This window comes from Microcebus murinus, chromosome 24 (genome assembly GCF_040939455.1).
Source record: "Microcebus murinus isolate Inina chromosome 24, M.murinus_Inina_mat1.0, whole genome shotgun sequence".
Taxonomy (NCBI): Eukaryota; Metazoa; Chordata; class Mammalia; order Primates; family Cheirogaleidae; genus Microcebus; species Microcebus murinus.
Genome location: NC_134127.1, coordinates 23,851,275 through 23,869,880, shown reverse-complemented (window position 1 = coordinate 23,869,880; position 18,606 = coordinate 23,851,275). Strand labels below are relative to the sequence as shown.

Below are 18,606 nucleotides of genomic sequence, written 5' to 3'. Positions count from 1 at the left end.
GGGTTTGTATTAGCCAGAGATGGCAGATGGAGGACCCCTAAAGCAAGAATGAGCTAGACGTGTATGAAGAGCAGACAGGGCCATTGTGATCACAGTGACCCAAGTACAGTCAGCAGGGATGTCCAAGAGAGTAGAAGACACCATATTATATAGGACTTTGTAGGCCATGATGAGGAATCCTGGCTTTATTTTAATGTATAGAGGGGGAAACCATTGAAAGGTTTTAAGTTATTCATTATAGTCATATTTGGCAAGAAGCCAAGTATGCAGACATTGTTATAAATGTAATGTTTATTCCTTTTTAGGTATTTGTAAAGGATTTATTGTTCATTTCATAAATCCTGGTTATTTCCATGTCTATAAGGAGGAATGGGGGACATTCGTTAGCTGATGAATGGGTACATAGATAACTAGTGGAAATCCATATCCCATTTATTTATTAACATGACTCAAAGATCTTATTGTCTTCATAATAAAACAAAAGATGAACTTTATAACCAATCACTTGGCCCTTTCTCCTCATATCTTTTCCCATTACAAAATGTTTGTGTCTCTTAGCAGCCAGCATTCTCTTAGATCTGCAATTGGGCTTAATGCATTCAAACCTTAGCACAATTTTCTTTGTAGTTCTAGCATTTTTCCAGAAAACCAGCTTGGTCTGCCCACTATAGCCACTCTCCTTGCTGTCATAAAGCCACTTCCCCTGGACATCGAGAGAATTCTCTTGTACTATCACTTTGTGGGGTTGGTGCTTGCCACACCTCTTACAGAAGGTCCAGTCGGTTTGCAAAACATTCACTGTGTTTGTGGGCACACTATTGGCAGAGAAAGAAAGAAGCTATTTACTTTTTCATTACAGATAAAAATCATGCATATTTATGGAATACATGATGTTTCGATATGTGTATACACTGTGTAATGATGAAATCAAGCTAATTTACATGTCCCGTTTTAATACGGGGAAAGAATGCTAAGCCAGAAGGATGCTTCTGCCATTCTGCATTGTTTTTTCATACCTTCTTTTATAACCAAATTTTATCTCAAGATCTAGAGGGGGCAAGGCACTATTTTTTCCTGTAGCAAGAATTCAGGGCCTTTTCTGCTTATTGAAATCAAAAGCCCTTCAATGTCATCATAACCTACTTCATCGAATCAAAATTTTTTATTGGCAGCTTCTATCATTCCTGATATATTCTTCCGTAAAAGACAGAAAGATGACTTGGCTGCCAACTCTTCCAATTTGTCCTGCTTAGATCAAAGCCTTTACAGTACTACTGATGTAATTTCCAGTAAATTATTCTTACAAGGTCCATAAATTTAAAGAGAAAATAAGGTCTTGAAAGTAATGAGCAACATACCTAAGTAATTAATTCTAATTTCTAGCTGGCAACCTGTGTTGTATGTAAAAAGAAAAAAAATTAGATTTTCCTTGTCCCACATAATTGGATTCTATATTGAATTAGCAGGGATAAGAAAAGTTTTCATTTGAGAAAAACTTAATAGTCTACTACAGAGGTTAGCAAACTATGGCCTGGGGACCAAATGTCATCTGTCACCTGTTTATGTGAGTAGTCATCTGTTGGAATATAGCCACACTTATGTGTGTATGGATTGTTTATGGCCCTATATGCACGATAACAACAGAGTTCTTTAAACTGTACTGAAAAGTTTGCTTGACCCCTGGTCTGCTTGAGTGGAATCCTCACTAACCAAGAAGAATATCACAGGCTGCTATAACAATCTAATAAGCATGGGAGAATGAAGTTGTGGGTTAAGCCTGAGGCAGTGAGAATGGAGAAACAAGTTAAAACATTGGCAGATCTTTAATTCAAGAAACATTTTTTTGAATTCCTACTGTCCTCAGGGAAGGAAAAATAAAAGTCAAAGATTTCATGTCTGGATGACATTGACAGTGATAATGACACACTAATCTAGTTGACAAGGAAGAGTTGGCAGAGGGGTTATTTTTTTCAGAAGGGGGTAGTGGGTGTGATGAATATGAATTTGAGAGAGCATTAGACAGGTGGAAACATAGGGCTGGAACTTGGAGGTGATAGCAGGTCTGGAGACAAATTAGAGTCATCACATTTCTTTCTTTTATTTTTTTTCCTTTGGAAAGACAGGGTCTCACTTTGTCACCCGCACTAGAGTACAGGTACACACTACCACAGCTGGCTAATTTTTAAATTTTTTTAGAGATGGGATCTCAATATGTTGCCCTGGCCTCAAGTGCTCCTCCTGCCTTGGCCTCCCAAGGTGCTGGGATTGTAGGCATGAGCCACCACACCTGGCCACATTTCTTAAAGTATGTAAAGAAAGGGCTGAAGGCCAAGGACTAAGCCATAGGGAACATTTACCAATGGACAGTGGAAGTAAGAAAAGTATTCTTATATAAGAGTGATTGGAGAGTAATAGGAGAATTGAGGCCAAAAAAGTGCAGCATCCCAAATGGAAAAGAAACAGAACTAGCCTTTACTGATCACAAGGTCTCTGTATTAACTTTTTAAATTGATTTGATATTTAGCAACCATGCTAAATTCTCTTGATTCTAATATGTATCTATTGATGGTAATGTTAATCTGCAAAGATGTAACAGTCTTGCTCCTCTTTTAATCTTTGTATCTTTTATTTCTTTTTCTCAGTTATAAGAAACTAAGCTCTGTAGTCCCATGTTGAACAGAACTGATGATGATAGTGAGCGTTCTTGTCTTGTACCACATTAGAACCGGAAAGCTTGTGTAGTTTCTTCATTAAATATGATGTGTGCTACACATTTTTATTTGTCAGAGTTTCTTCTCTATTCTTAACTCTGATTTTTTTAAAAGTCATATATAGGTGTTACACCTTATCAAATGCTTTTATTGAGTCTCTGAAATCATCACGTGATTTTTCTACTTTTAGACTGTTAATATAGTATATTGCAGTGTTAGCTTTTGTCACATTTAACTGTCCTTATATTCTGGGATAAATCTTTCTTTATCACAATTTATTCTTTTAAAAATACCCTCCTAGAAGGCCGGGCGTGGTGGCTCACGCCTGTAATCCTAGCACTCTGGGAGGCCGAGGCGGGCGGATTGCTCAAGGTCAGGAGTTCGAAACCAGCCTGAGCAAGAGCGAGACCCCGTCTCTACTATAAATAGAAAGAAATTAATTGGCCAACTGATATATATATATAGAAAAAAAAAAACAACTAGCCGGGCATGGTGGCGCATGCCTGTAGTCCCAGCTACTCGGGAGGCTGAGGCAGTAGGATCACTTGAACCCAGGAGTTTGAGGTTGCTGTGAGCTAGGCTGATGCCATGGCACTCATTCTAGCCTGGGCAAAGTGAGACACTGTCTCAAAAAAAAAAAAAAAAAAAAAATACCCTCCTAGAATCAGCTGTTCAGTATTCTATTGACATTTATAATCTATATTCATAGGTGGAAAATGGGTCCATACATTATTTTTTTATACCATCTTCATTTGCAGTAAATCAAAGTATATCGATAAAAAATATGTAAGATAGAGATTATCTTTTTCCAAATATTTGGTCAAATACCCCAGAAAACTGTCCGGGCCTGGTTATTACCATTTTAATTCTTTTTATGGTTATTGAACTTTATTTTGTGGGTCAACATTGTGCCAAAATTTTGGCAAAAATGTGTCCTTTTTGCCTAAGTTTTCAAAATCATGGGCACAGAGTTGTTTATATACCCTTTTATTTATTGAACCTTGCCTTTTGTTAAACCTTTGTTGTTTATATACCTTTTATTTGTTGAACCGTTTGTGTAATTCTACTTTTATTCTAAAGTTTGTTTATATTCATCATTTTTTCTTGATCAGACTTGTCAGAACATTGTCTATATTACTGATTTTCTTCAAATAGTAAGTTTTTAATTGTGTTTGTTGTGTTTTCATCCTCTATTTGGCCCTTTTATTTCCTTCCTTCCCTCCTTCCCTCCCTCATTCCCACCTTCCCTCCTTCCCTCCCATTTCTTCTCTTGTAATATTTATCTTATTTGTTTCAGTCTTTCATTTCTTTCCAATAAATTTATTTAAAGCTACCGATTTCCCTCTTAGTATCATTTAATTCTGTTTAATTTTTGTTAGTGCTTTGTCATTCACCTCTAAGTATGTCATAATTTCTTGATAATGTTCATAATTTAAATAACCAAAGATTATTTTATAATATTATTGTTTGTTTCTAGACTATCCAGTCTGATTAGACGTAAGGCTAGAGAAGATTTTTTTTTAAGCATACATTTCAGGATTCTAATTTTTTGCATTGTGATAAAAATATACTGATGCACTGGAATTCAGTTAGGCTGCCTTTGAAACACAGTCTGTTTTTGTAAATTTTCTACATGTGTTGGATAAGAATGTGTATGTACTATTGGGTGAAAATTTTTCTATGTGTATTTATTAATTTGAGCTTTTTGTGTTATTCAAGTCTTTTATATCTTTGCTTAGCTACCAGTCCCTAAAAGGGTGTGTTATTTGTTGATTTATCTATTTCTCCCTGTAGTATCACCAGTAATTATTTTTTCTGTTTTTAAGTTGTATACTCAGGAGTCTTTGTGTTCATGATCATTATATTTTTTGATCAATTATTCCTTTTATAAGGATACTTTTCTGTTTTTTTCCTCTATCAAAACCATATTCAAATCATCCTTATGTTAGTCTTAAAAATAAATAAATAAATCTTTTAAAATTATATTCAAAGCCAAGGGACTTTTTCTTCTTTCGTATGTACCTGCTATTTTTTCCATCCCTTTATTTTCATTCTTTCTGTTTGTTTTTGTCATGAATCCCATAGACACCATAGTAAGTGATTTTTTTTCCCCAATTTAGGGATTCTCTTTTGCTTGGTGAACCTATTTATGTTTCTTATAATTACTACTGTATTTTTGTCATATTTTTTCATTTTTTTAGTTCATTCTTTTCTCAATCCTTTGTTGCCTTCCTTTAGAAGATAAATTTCCTTCTGCAAGTGTGAAAGTATATATGTTATTTTTATTCTTCCGAGTTGTTCCTTAGTTTATTTTTCTGTGAATATCTTATCTGTATCTCCCCCACTCCAAAGCCACATCTTTTCCCTCTTCCTGCCCACCATAGCAATACTGTCTACAATTAAGTTCTGAGTTATTTAGAATATACATAGCGTGGTGAATATATTGCTTGTTTAGACAACAGTGAACTTAATGTTGTGGAGATTTTTCAACCTTACTTTTCATATTACAATAGTTCATGTCATCCTCCTAGATTGACTTTTCTTCTCTCAAAAAGAAAAAACACTTCTCTTGAGTGTTCACCAAAAGGGTCTTTAAATGGTAAACCAGATGAGGCCTTAAATCATTAATACTGAGAATATCTTCCCTTTTTCTCACATTTAAATGATAGCTTGGATGGATTAAAAAGAAATGGAAGGCAAAAACTTGGAAGCTATAATATAAAGCTGTGAAAAATACTATCTTCTGTAATTACTGTTAGCAGAATGTCATTCCCCAGCTTCAGACTGTTGAGTCCTTATTGCGTACTCTGTCAGTCTGCATGATTTTGACTTTTAGGACCCTTTACCAATTACACTTTTTTTTCCTTAATTTTTATTCTTTTTCTTTTTTTTCTTTTCACTATCAAATTGGTATTAAACCAATTACACTTTCTGTCTTTTCACTAATCTCCATTCTCAGCCCCAAAGCATGCTCTCCATCCCAGCCAAGTGAATTCATCTGGCATCTACATGCTGTCTTCCCCTTCCCTGTGCCCCCTGCCCTCTCCTGCAGTTGAATGCTTATTCTCACCTTCCTGACTTCCTGTATACTATTTCCCAGTGTGAAAATCGCACATTTTCTACCAGAGCGTGTTCTTTTTATGGATTCATCTATTCAGCAATGTTTATTTAGTGTTTGTTCTGTGCCAGGCATTTTGCTAGGCAATGCGGATACAGAGTTCTTGCCCCCAGGGAGCTTCATAGTCCTGCCGGAGACACAGACAAGTAAATAGGCAATTATAATTCAGCGTGATTAGTGCTGAGATAGAAAATACTGGATGCCCTGGGGCTGTATACAGAAGGGACCGTTGGTGAGGGATGGGGAAAGGTGTCACTGAGACATTCCAAAGGCAGTGAGTGACCTGGACTGTCTGAAATTGAGCTTTAAGTTCCTTAGCCAAAGAAGAAAAGAAAACTAGAACCAAAACTTCATCTGTCAGAAAGCTATGGAAGGTCGTGAAAAAAGGACTTAGTTTGGAGCCGCCATTTCTTCTGCCTTCTGTCTCTGCGCCTTTCGCAAAGATTCCAGTAGCACCATGTTGGCACAGAGCATCTGGAGGTGTCTGTAGGAGCCATTGTGAAGAGAGCCCCGGCAAGAATTTGCCATTTTGGGTGAAAAATAAGTGGTGGTCACTAATTATGATGACTTTGTACTTTGGATCTGGATTTGCTGCACCTTCCTTTATAGTAAGACACCAACTGCTTAAGAAGTAAAGATGTTTTAATTCATCCATTTAACAGATATGAAGAGCATTTTAAGAGGTGCAGTCTCTTTGAAAAATGGATCAAACTCTTGAACTTATAGCATACTAGATATGTTTTTTTTATATTTTTTAATTTTTTTCTTTTTTCTTTTAAGTGTCACGTTGCACCAGACTAGATATATTTGTAAATAAACTTAAGATAGGAGAAAAAAAAAAGAAAGCTATGTATTATTGACCTCACCTAACCCAGGGCAGCTGGAGAATCTGCCTGCCTTTTGACATTAGTATACTCAATGCAAACTCTTAAAGTTTGCATTCTATTTTCTATGGCTTTTTGAAAAATCCTTTTTTAATTATACACAAATGTTTTCTCTTCAACTAGATTATAAACTCCTGGAGATTGGGTCTTCTTTTTTGCATGCCTTGTGCAAAGTGTTCGATAAAAATTAAAATTAACCATGAGAGGCCCAGTGCAGTGGCCACATCATTCTTGGTTTAAGGTTTTTCAAAATTTGATTCCACAACCTTGTTTGTGACTGTCAACTTTGTAAGGTATTTTTAGTTGATATTTGGACAGGGTGGATTTTTCTTTTTGTGTGTGTGTTTGAACATGATATTCCCATTTGCAGCACTCACTGACACCAGTAATATATACATTTGCCGTTTGGTGGTGAAGTGGATATGTTTGAGGTGTCAGCTTGGTTTGGAAAGTGTCACTAAAAGCCTTTTAAGCCTCCTTCTTTACAGTAGCCCTGGGAATTGATGAGAAATGTCTCTGAGGGCTTATAGGGCTAAGATTACAAACATCCAGGCTGACCTGATCACGAAGTTTCTTATAACTGCTCCAACTCAGTGGTCTTCACACTGTAGCACTGCCTCTGCTTGTTTGTGGGCATTTAATTTTCAAAGGAAGAAGATGCTGGTGGCCAAGGTTCAGAGATAATGTTTTCAGGGCTAGAGTTTGCTCCCCATTATATGTTTTTATCTGGATCAGTAGTTCCTAACCTTTTTGGGATCATAGCCCTGAATGACAACCCACTTAAATCTATAGAAAAATGCACATAGGCACACACAGAATTGTGTATACCATTTGAGGGGGTTCCTGGGCCCTCTGAGGTGCCCCATCCCCCTTGAGCTCTGGGGATCATTACTGGCTTATTCTAACAGGCCCATATAAAACTGTTGACATTTTAAGGTAAACGTGCTACCCAGGGACATTTGGTCCCTTTAGTCACCATTCTGGTCTCCTTCCAGTTGATGCACACATTCAGTAAACAATCTGAGTTCATTACTAATCTGCTGCTAAAAACCACTGTGCTTTACTTCCCTTCTTCTATGGAAACAATGAATGCATATGTATTTGTTAGAGAAATACAAATAGATCAGTTCTGCTGCCCAAGCAGAGAAAAAGCCCTTACACACATTGGTATATATCTGTGTAAATAGAAATTAGAAGATGTTCACACATTGTTGTCATCTTCACCACTAGACTTTTTCTGTGTCCACATTAAAGAAATATTTTTCAAACTATAATCACACTTATAACATATGACTGCAATCATATTATTTTAAAAAATAATGAAGCCATGTATCCATGTTTATATAAAATGCTAAAGGCGTATGCCTCTGAAGGCACATACCCTCAGAGATTGCAATCCAGATGGTGGAACTTTGCTGTGCTAGTATTTGGAATTTTATTTGTTTATTGGGAAATTCAATAGGTGGAACAGAGAAAAGAGGGATAAGGATTCTTAGTAAACCGGGTTGATGGATTTTTTTCTTCTAACATTCCAGTGGGTATTTTAAATGGAGGTGAGGGAAAAGTATGTTACAAGATGAGAACATTTGTGAGCTTTTCAGCATCTCAATGAGCCTTCATTTTTGTTGCTAATTTGAATCCTGGTTTATTTAGAAATGGCAATATTTTCTTAAATGCTCTGAATACAATCAAGATTAAATTCAGATTGTGCTGAGTACAAGTAAAAGTACATCCTAAGGATCTCATACTAGTGTGCTGTAGGATTTCCTAGGTCACAAGAAGGTCATGTATGTTAGTTCATGAGACATACAGAAGTCATCTAGGAGAGAAGGGTGAGAAATAGCCCCGTTTCATAGGAAACCCAGCTCAGAGCCTTGGCCAAGGTCATGGAGTTGGAAGTAGATTCAGGTTTCCAATCCCTAATACAGTGTTCTTGGTGGCTTCTCTGCCACCTGGACTTCAGGTAAATCACCTCACCTCTTTGAGTCCCAATTTACACATTCCCATAACATATGCTTATTTCCTGTCCTTCACAGAGTTATTTTGACAATCAAATTATACAATTTAGTCGTTCTCAAGGTGTAATCTCCAGGCCAGCAACAGGCCACATCTCCTGGGGACTTGTTAAAAATGCAAATTCTCAGGCCGCATCTCAGACCTGAGTCAAAACTCTGGGACTGGGCCCAGCACTCCATGTTTTAACCCTCCCTCCAGGTGAGTCTGATGCACGCTGAAGTTTGAGAACTGCAGATGATATGTGTGATATGATTTCAAAAAAAGTAGAGCATTATAGAAATTTGAGATGCTTTGTTTTAATTAAAGTTAAGTTTGTTTTATATAGTGAAACACAAAGATCTTAAATGTACAGTTCCATGAATTTTGATATGATATAATCACTGCTTCCGTCAAGGTGCGGAACTTGTTCCTCTCTCAGTATGATTCCCTTGTGCCTCTTACTGTCAGTCCCCATCCTGCTTAGGCAGCCGCTGGTCAGTGTCAGACTTCATTGGAGGAGATAACAGAACCTGGTGATGGGTTGGACATAGAAAGAGCAATATTACATTTTCATGTTCCTTTATTATTTCTAGATAACATTCCTTTTTAAATTACTAAGCATAATTCTCTGTTGTTTTTCAGCCAATGGACCAAGCTTCCCTCAAAAACAGTGATGTTCTCGTTTTGACGGGGCTTACGCAGATTCCCACTGCAAACCCCGATGGCATGGTGGGGGAGTTCTGCAGCAACCTAGGTATGTAACCACCTCAAATCTTGAATTGGATGCTACATCTTGAATTTATTTTTTAATACTCTGTAGTATTTTTCCCCTCTCTTCGCATTTGTTTACATGGAAGGCATTGCCCTTTGAAATTTCACTTAGCCATGCTAATAATCATAGTCTATTTTTGTTCTTTGCTGATATTAAGGCAAAGGTCATTTATTCTTACCTTGGAAAAATTACTGGACTAATTTCAAATAGAATCTCTGGGCCGGGCGTGGTGGCTCACGCCTGTAATCCTAGCTCTCTGGGAGGCCGAGGCGGGCGGATCGTTTGAGTTCAGAAGTTCGAAACCAACCTGAGCAAGAGCGAGACCCCATCTCTACTATAAATATAGAAAGAAATTAATTGGCCAACTAATATATATACAAAAAAATTAGCCGGGCATGGTAGCACATGCCTGTAGTCCCAGCTACTCGGGAGGCTGAGGCAGAAGGATCGCCTGAGCCCAGGAGTTTGAGGTTGCTGTGAGCTAGGCTGACGCCACGGCACTCACTCTAGCCTGGGCAACAAAGTGAGACTCTGTCTCTAAATAAATAAATAAATAAATAGAATCTGGTTTGTATGTTTGACTACAAACTAGAATCACAGACTCAAAGAACTTTGGGTTTGAAAGCCACTGTACATCAAATCTGTCTCTCAAAGTGGAGTCCACTAAACTCCTGCCTCAAGATTAATGAGGCTGCTTATCAAAAATGCAAATTTGGGGGGCTTCCATAGACCTACTAAATCAGAATCTCTGGGGAGAGGAGAAACCTAGAAGAAAAGCTGCATTTTCAACATATTCTCTGGTAATTTTCATACCAAACTAAAGCTTGAAAGTCACAGATCTCATTCATTCCTTTCAGAGTGAGGAAACTGAGGCCCAGCATGGTTGTGGTGGCTTACCTGTGGTCCTGTATCTTAGGACAAAGATGGGGTTCGAGCCAAGCTCTTGAGCCAAAACCAATGATGTTGATTTTCTCTTATGTACCATACTCCAGTAATAGCAAGTCCACCAGTGCTCAAATTACAGCATCTGGCTGAACCTGTACATAAGAGTTGGGAGTCGGGTGCAGTGGCTCATGCCTGTAATCCTAGCACTCTGGGAGGCCGAGGTGGGTGGATCACTCAAGGTTAGGAGTTCAAAATCAGCCTGAGCAAGAGCGAGACCCCCGTCTCTACCATAAATAGAAAGAAATTAATTGGCCAACTAATATATGTAGAAAAAATTAGCCGGGCATGGTGGCGCATGCCTGTAGTCCCAGCTACTCGGGAGGCTGAGGCAGGAGGATCACTTGAGCCCAGGAGTTTGAGGTTGCTATGAGCTAGGCTGACACCACGGCACTCACTCTAGCCTGGGCAACAAAGCGAGACTCTGTCTCCAAAACAAAAGAGTTGGGAACGGAGAAGGATATGAGGCATCAAAGATTCTTTGCCCAAAAGCCACTGGATTGATTTGTTTGGAAACTAAATGAAAGCAAACTTGAGTAGACACTTTGGTTGGGTGTTTTTTTTTTTTTTTATTTAAGCTAGTCATAACTTTTAATATGATTAAAACCTGAAAGTTTCAATTCCTCATTTAATAACTTAAGTATTTAAAGTATAGAGGATTTTCTTATAGACAAAGGTTAATGAAAGAAAAAAACCACTAAAATGAATCAACTAGAAAGAGCCTATTTCCTTACAGGTCACGTAGCCATGGTCAGAGACAAATCCAACCAATTTGTTGAGCAGGATCTAGAAAGAGAAGGAGCTTGGAGATTCTGTCCTGAAGCTCAGCTGGCACTGTTAACCTTTACCCAAACCCTTAATTGCACACTCTATTCCTAGGGATGTAGATTAGACAATGATGAAAAAATCAGCTGTCACCCTCTAGAGTCCCCTTGGTGTGTTCTTCAAAAGATGCAGATTATTTTACATGTGAGTCAATTATAAAGGCAGAAGTAGGAAAACAAAAGAAATGCAAGTATTATTTTAAAAGTTATATTCTACCTTTATAACGATGTTCTTCTGATACTATTTTCCCCCCCTCTGGGTTCAACTTTTCTAGCTCTGACAGTCCGGAATGGAGGAAACGTGTTGGTTCCCTGCTACCCTTCTGGAGTGATCTATGACCTCCTGGAATGCCTGTATCAGTACATCGACTCCGCGGGGCTCTCCAGCGTCCCCCTGTACTTCATCTCCCCCGTGGCGAACAGCTCACTTGAGTTTTCCCAGATTTTCGCTGAGTGGTATGTCAGTGTTTTTCTCTACGAATTCTGTTTGATTCAGGATATTCAAGCAGTAAGAACAAAAATAATCTGTTTTTTTCTCACATTACTATTAAACTTACTACTTTGGAATGATTTCAGATTCACATAAAAGTATAAAGATAGCACAGAAAAGTTCCCATATACCTTTCCCTCAGTTTCTCCTAACGTTAATGTCTCACATGGTCATATACATTTGTCAAAAAAAGAAATTAACGTTACCACATTATTAGTAACTACACAACAATCCTTATGCTCATTGTACCAGTTTTTCTACTAACGTCCTTTTTCTGTTCCAGGACCCAATCCAGGCTACCACATTGCATTTATGCCTTTGATATTTTTTGACGAGATTTTTTAGTCTTATATATTGATAATTTTAGTATCTTTTGTGATTTCTTCTATCGATATCATATTTAAAAAATTCTTTCCCCATGTGAAATTTTTTCACATGACTAAACATATTTTCTTTCATAATAGTGTTAACTTTTTCAACTGATTTGTATTAATATCAAATGCTAAACTTTTGTATGTACTAGGTTTTGTTTCTAGACTATCCTGATTGCTTTGTCTATCCATGCTTTGGTCAATGTGGTGCTAATCTCTCTCTTTTTTGAGGGGTGGGGGGGTCAGAGTCTAGCTCTGTTGCCCAGACTAGAGTGCCATGGCGTCAGCCTAGCTCACAGCAACCTCAAACTCATGGGCTCAAGCAATCCTCCTGCCTCAGCCTCCCAAGTAGCTGGGACACAGGCAGGTGTCACCATGCTCAGCTAATTTTTTCTATATATTTTTAGTTGTCCAGCTAATTTCTTTCTATTTTTAGTAGAGACAGGGTCTCGCTCTTGCTCAGGCTGGTCTCGAACTCCTGAGATCAAATGATCCACCCACCTTGGCCTCCTAGAGTGCTAGGATTATAGGCATGAGCCAACTCACCCAGCCCATGGTGCTAATATCTTTTAATAACTGTAGCCTCATTTATAATTTTACAAGATAGTCTTATTTATTTTTGTGTGAGAACTATAGACTTACTTTCTCAATTTTCAGAATATCTTTTTGAGTGCATAAAACCTATATATTACAAATTGACATCTTTTTGATAATATTCCCATCCTGAGACATGAGATATGTCTCTCTGTCTTTTAAGCTTATTTTAATATCCCTCCCTTAGAATCTGAAACTCAGAGATAACATAATTACTTTGTCTTGTTTCCAGCTATAGTTTTATTTAGTTCAATCCGTAAACCTTTGTTAAGTGCCACCATGTCTTAAGCACTGGGCATACGAAGGGTTCTCTGACCTTAGGGAATCTGTACCTTGAAGGAAGAGGCAATTGTGTAAACCTCCTACCACTTGGAAATAATCTAACAGAAATACAGGTACATGTACGTACACACACACCTGCATATGTGCATCTGTATGGTAAAGGCCTCCTGGAAGAAGACGCTCCCAAAGGGAGACTGGGCTCAGCACGACAGAAGCCGTTTGAGGGCGAGGTGGGTGGGCTGCTCCGGGGTGGGTGGTGTGAGCTAAGGGACGACATAGGCCGAGACGTAGCAGGGAGGTTTGAATGGTTTGGTTTGTTCAGAGAACTGTCTGTAGTTCTCTATTGTTAGAACATAAAGTTCCAGGTGGGGAATGGTAAGATATGAGGCTAGAGGCATCCTGTCAACAGTGGGACTCATTGGAGGATTTCAGCAGGACATTGACACAATTATGTTTGCATTTTATATAGTTCCTCTTGCAATTACGTGAAGTTGTGGGAGGGTAGGAGGGAAGTAAGACTGAGGTATAAAGAGTCTTTTCAGAGCCTGAAAGAGGTAAGACTCTAGTCTAATAATATCCTGTGGAAACCTAAGGGAGGAACCGGTTTGAGAGGCAATTGGAAAAGAACTGACAGAAGTTGGTTATTTGACAGAGAAAACGTAGCAGTGAAGATTGAAACCTCAATTTCTAGTGTGGTGGGTGGTGTTGACCCCAAACAAAGTCAGCTCCGTAAAGGAAGAGCAGGTTCATGCAACAAGGGTGGTTAGGTTGGCTGGTTCGGTCCTTGAGACGTTCGTGGTACCTGAGGGTGTGTGTGGGTGAAGCGTTTCCCATCCAGAGATGTGAGGACCCTGGGCCGGAGTGAAGGTTGGAGTGTCCTCAGCATTGGGGTGATTGAAGCCAGAAGCATGAATGGGATTGCTTAGGGAGAGGATTTAGGGTTAGGAGAGCAGTGGGTAAAGGAAGGACTACATCTAAGTAGTGTCCACATTCAGGGATGGGTAGAGAAAGAGCATTAACCACTTTGGTATGGTGCTCACTGGCCACAACATCTTGCCCACAGCCGGCACTCACAGATAGTTTGTGCTGTGCATCGACGACGAGTCCGTTCTGCTCCTGTGTGATGAGGAAAGCTTGAAAGCACTGAAAGCTTGTTTGACTTTACAGGCAGCTTTACTTGTCATGTAAATCAGAATAGGTAACATATACGTATATGTTTTCATGACGTTATTTTTAAATGTTCACAATTTTATTTTGATAAATGAAAAATTAGAAAAGTCATATCACGGCTGTCAGCTAAAGTTGCTGTGTGCATTCATCTGTGGCTGTCAACTATAGTCGACGTTTGTACCCAAGTGGTTAAGGAGAGAGGAGGAACAGTTAAAGTAGAAAGAATAAGAGAAAGTTGGTACACATATTCTTCCCTCAGTGTAGTTTACACAAACATGTTTTATTTTTAAAAATTAAAAAATAGGCCGGGCGCTGTGGCTCACGCCTGTAATCCTAGCTCTTGGGAGGCCGAGGCGGGCGGATTGCTCAAGGTCAGGAGTTCAAAACCAGCCTGAGCAAGAGCGAGACCCCGTCTCTACTATAAATAGAAAGAAACTAATTGGCCAACTGATATATATATAAAAAATTAGCCGGGCATGGTGGCGCATGCCTGTAGTCCCAGCTACTCGGGAGGCTGAGGCAGGAGGATCGCTTGAGCCCAGGAGTTTGAGGTTGCTGTGAGCTAGGCTGACGCCACGGCACTCACTCTAGCCTGGACAACAAAGTGAGACTCTGTCTCAAAAAAAAAAAAAAAAAAAAAAAAAAAATTAAAAAATATTTTCCTTGTATAAGCTCTACCCATGGTGACCCACTGTCCCAGCTTTAGCACTGAAAGTTCCACCTCCCTGTCACCAGCCATCCAGGGTGGTTGGTCCCCCTCCCTCCACCTCTGAGAGCTGGCAGAGGTGGGCTCATCCTGGGCCCACGTTGGAATCGCCTGGGAAGGGTAAACACTGCTGTCGCCGGGTCCCACCCCTAGAGATTTGGATTTACTCAATCTGAAGACTGGAAGGTTTGCAAAGCTCAACAAGGCCATTCCGGTGTGTGCAGGAGGTTGAGAAACACTGTCTTAAGAGCTTTTCCTATTTTCAAACAGAGTTTACCACTCACTAGGGAAGCACTCATCCCCATTTGATGTTCCTGTTCTCTTTAGACAGCCTTGCTGCAGAGCACTTTCTCCCTAAAGAACTCAGTTACTAACGTGGATGGATACTAGCTCCAGACTTGTATTAGTTGAGCGACTGAGTGCTGTGGAGCTAGAGAAGTCCTGGCCCCACAAGCTGGGACCACCACAGCCCATCCTGAGGGTTTGGTTTCCTCTCCTCTTCACTGCTCTGAGTCAGTATCCCCACAGCCGGCTGCTCTGGGTGTTCAGCCTCAGGCCCAGCCTGTCCTCGTGGGCTCTGGGCTTCCCGTTCCAGAGGTTCTGCTCTGGCCTCCATGTGGTCCTGCTTTGGCACCTACAGAAGCCCAGCTCCTTGCCATCCAGTGTCTCCCCTAGCTCCAGGCTAAGGGCTCACTTGGTGGTTTGGGTTTGCTTTTGCAGGGGGTGGAGATGGAAGGGACTGGCCCCTAAAGACCTCTCTGATCTTGTGTTGGACAAGCAGTGCCCTGGAGAGTGTGTGGGACCTCTGAGGTCTGGCTGTCAGGAAGCAGGAAGGTCTCTTAGACTTCCTGCTAAGAGTTAGACATGATTCTGGAAGTATCATTTATTCCTCATTCTTCCTGATAACCCAGTAAACGCAGATCCCCTGTCAAACTCCAGCTCCAGAAGAAGCAAACTGTAATGGGCTCCTTCATTCAGCCTCTCTGGGGAAGGGTGTGGGTCCGTGTCTGTTGTGCCTGTGAGGATTCTGGAACAGAGCATGAAGGAGCTGTTTCTCTGACCTGGCCACAGACACCTTATGTTGGTGGGCTTCCCAGTCACAAATCGTGTTGCAGTCTGCCCCATATCCCTAATCTCTCCCTTCTGATGGAGGTAGCATAGTGTCCTTGGAACAATGTAAATAACTTTTGAACTAAGCTCTTGTAGTTGCCTCTCTTCCTAGGCTGGAAATAAAGAGTGAACTAGTGTCCATTTAGATATTATAAGGTAACCCTGCAAAAGCATCTTGCTTGCATATTTAAATCTTCTTCCAAAAAGACATAAAGTAAGGTTTTTGAAATCAAGATTAAAGGAAAGTAAGGGTAGGAAAAATCAGATATACTGTATTGTTAATATAAAATCCAAGCCCTGAAGCCCTCAACTCCTCCCCCAAAAGTAGTGCCCATTGGAATTGTTTAAATGCTTTCATATCGTTTGGACAGACTTCTTAGAAGTAGACTCTAACAAACATATATCACTACACATATTTTTCCCAACTTTTAAAAATGTCAACCCTATACAATACTCACATGCATTGACTTATCAGTTGTAAACTTTTTGCTGCATTTGCTTTATCCAGACCTCTCTGTACTTTAAAGTCATTGATTAGGAAAAAACAGATGAGTAAAACATTCACAGTGTCTCTAGGCTGAGACCCTCAGTTACTCTCCAGGTGGGGTTAGCAGTGCTGCCATTAAGAAAATAGTGCATTCACAAAGAAAGTCATGGATCTGAAAACGGTGGATCTCATCTTAGAATAATCTCTCTTTCTTTCTTTTTGTTTTTCTTTTTGAGACAGAGTCTCACTCTGTTGCCCAGGCTAGAGTGAGTGCCGTGGCGTCAGCCTAGCTCACAGCAACCTCAATCTCCTGGGCTCAAGAGATCCTCCTGCATCAGCCTCCCGAGTAGCTGGGACTACAGGCATGTGCCACCATGCCCGGCTAATTTTTTCTATATATATATTAGTTGGCCAATTAATTTCTTTCTATTTATAGTAGAGACAGGGTCTCCCTCTTGCTTAGGCTGGTTTCGAACTCCTGACCTCAAGCAATCCGCCCGCCTCGGCCTCCCAGAGTGCTAGGATTATAGGCATAAGCCACTGCACCCGGCCTGAATAATCTTTCAAAAGCATAAAATACGTAGGATTACAAAGGAAATCAGGTATATATTGAGATATAGTTATCAGAAATACTTCAAAAGATATGTGATGTAATATGTGCTTATTTATTACTATGTTAACCAACATGATCTAATATTGGGAATAATTACTATAACTTGAATGTTGAGGGTAAATCTAAGATAATTTATAATTAGAATGTGATGTGAAAATAGCTGTGATTTTTATTGGTGACAAAGTCACAGGTACTGCTAGTACTGTAATCCAATATCTACATTAATAATTGAAGGAATTGCTAAATTTTGGTTATAAGGTACTGAGAAATAAAAATGTAACTGTTTTCCCCATCCGTGTTCATAGATCGCCCCCCTCCCCGGTTCATTCTATCCAGGTAAAGAATCCTACTTTAGAGTGTGTATCTTTTTTTTTTTTTTTTGAGACAGGGTCTCACTTTGTTGCCCAGGCTAGAGTGAGTGCCATAGCATCAGCCTAGCTCACAGCAACCTCAAACTCCTGGACTCAAGCAGTCCTTCTACCTCAGCCTCCCAAGCAGCTGGGACTACAGGCATGTGCCACCATGCCCGGCTAATTTTTTTTATATGTATTTGTTGGCCAATTAATTTCTTTTTATAGTAGAGACGGAGTCTTGCTCTTGCTCAGGCTGGTTTCGAACTCCTGATCTCGAGCAATCCACCTGCCTCGACCTCCCAGAGTGCTAGGATTATAGGCGTGAGCCACCGCGCCCAGCCTGCAACTTTTTTCTTTACATCTAAAATTATTCCAAAATAATGGGTTTTTTTAATAAAAATTATATTGAGAAATTCTAAAGGTTAAAAAAAATATTTCCCACAAGATACTTATGTCCTGAATGCTCTGTAGACACTGGTTTTCATTCACAGTGATATTCACTGGCAGGAAAATTTTAAATAAACTTCAGTATTTAGTATTTGCACTGCTGCCAGTAGGTGGCAGCAAATGCCACAGTGTGCCCTTCCTAACTGCTGATATGTGTTTCCTCCTCACCAGGCTTTGTCACAACAAACAGAGCAAGGTGTATCTCCCAGAACCACCCTTTCCTCATGCAGAGGTAAGAAAACAGCAAGAGTCACCACCAATGGGTGCTAAAACAAGTAACTGAATATTTTATGAAGAGCTACATATTCACATAATCTGAAAGCCCACAAAATTCTTATTTATTACAAAGAGAAGTGGTAACTTTAGTTTAGATAAACCTGACATACATGTGATCAAAATTAACATCATCAGTAATTGGGCTGATTGACATTGTGTACCTCTTACACAGATCATTGAGAGAAAACAGCATGATTTCTGTGATTGATCTGCTAGCAATGCATCTCCTCAATCTAACTGAGAAAATAGCAATCAGACCCAAGTTGAGGTCTACAAAATAACTGACCTGCACTCTTCAAGAATGTCAAAGCCCCAGAGGACAAGGGACTGAGGAACTAGTTAGAAAATGTGACAAATAGATGCACCTCAGTGAACCATGGACTGGATCTAAGAACAGAAAAAGGAAAATCTTTTGTTGGCTTATTTGCGATTAGGGGCTTGATGCAGTTGGTAAAAACTGG

The 18,606-nt window shown here is 39.6% G+C and overlaps 1 protein-coding gene across 1 annotated transcript in view; it reads left to right on the top strand.

Annotated features, from left to right (window-relative positions):
• Positions 1-18,606, top strand: part of INTS9 (integrator complex subunit 9) — a 90,435-nt gene that overhangs the window by 53,455 nt on the left and 18,374 nt on the right. The window contains exons 9-11 of the mRNA XM_012775435.3: positions 9,351-9,462; positions 11,522-11,702; positions 18,041-18,101. Of these exons, the coding sequence (XP_012630889.2) occupies positions 9,351-9,462; positions 11,522-11,702; positions 18,041-18,101 (354 nt within the window). The remainder of the gene's footprint in view (positions 1-9,350; positions 9,463-11,521; positions 11,703-18,040; positions 18,102-18,606) is intronic.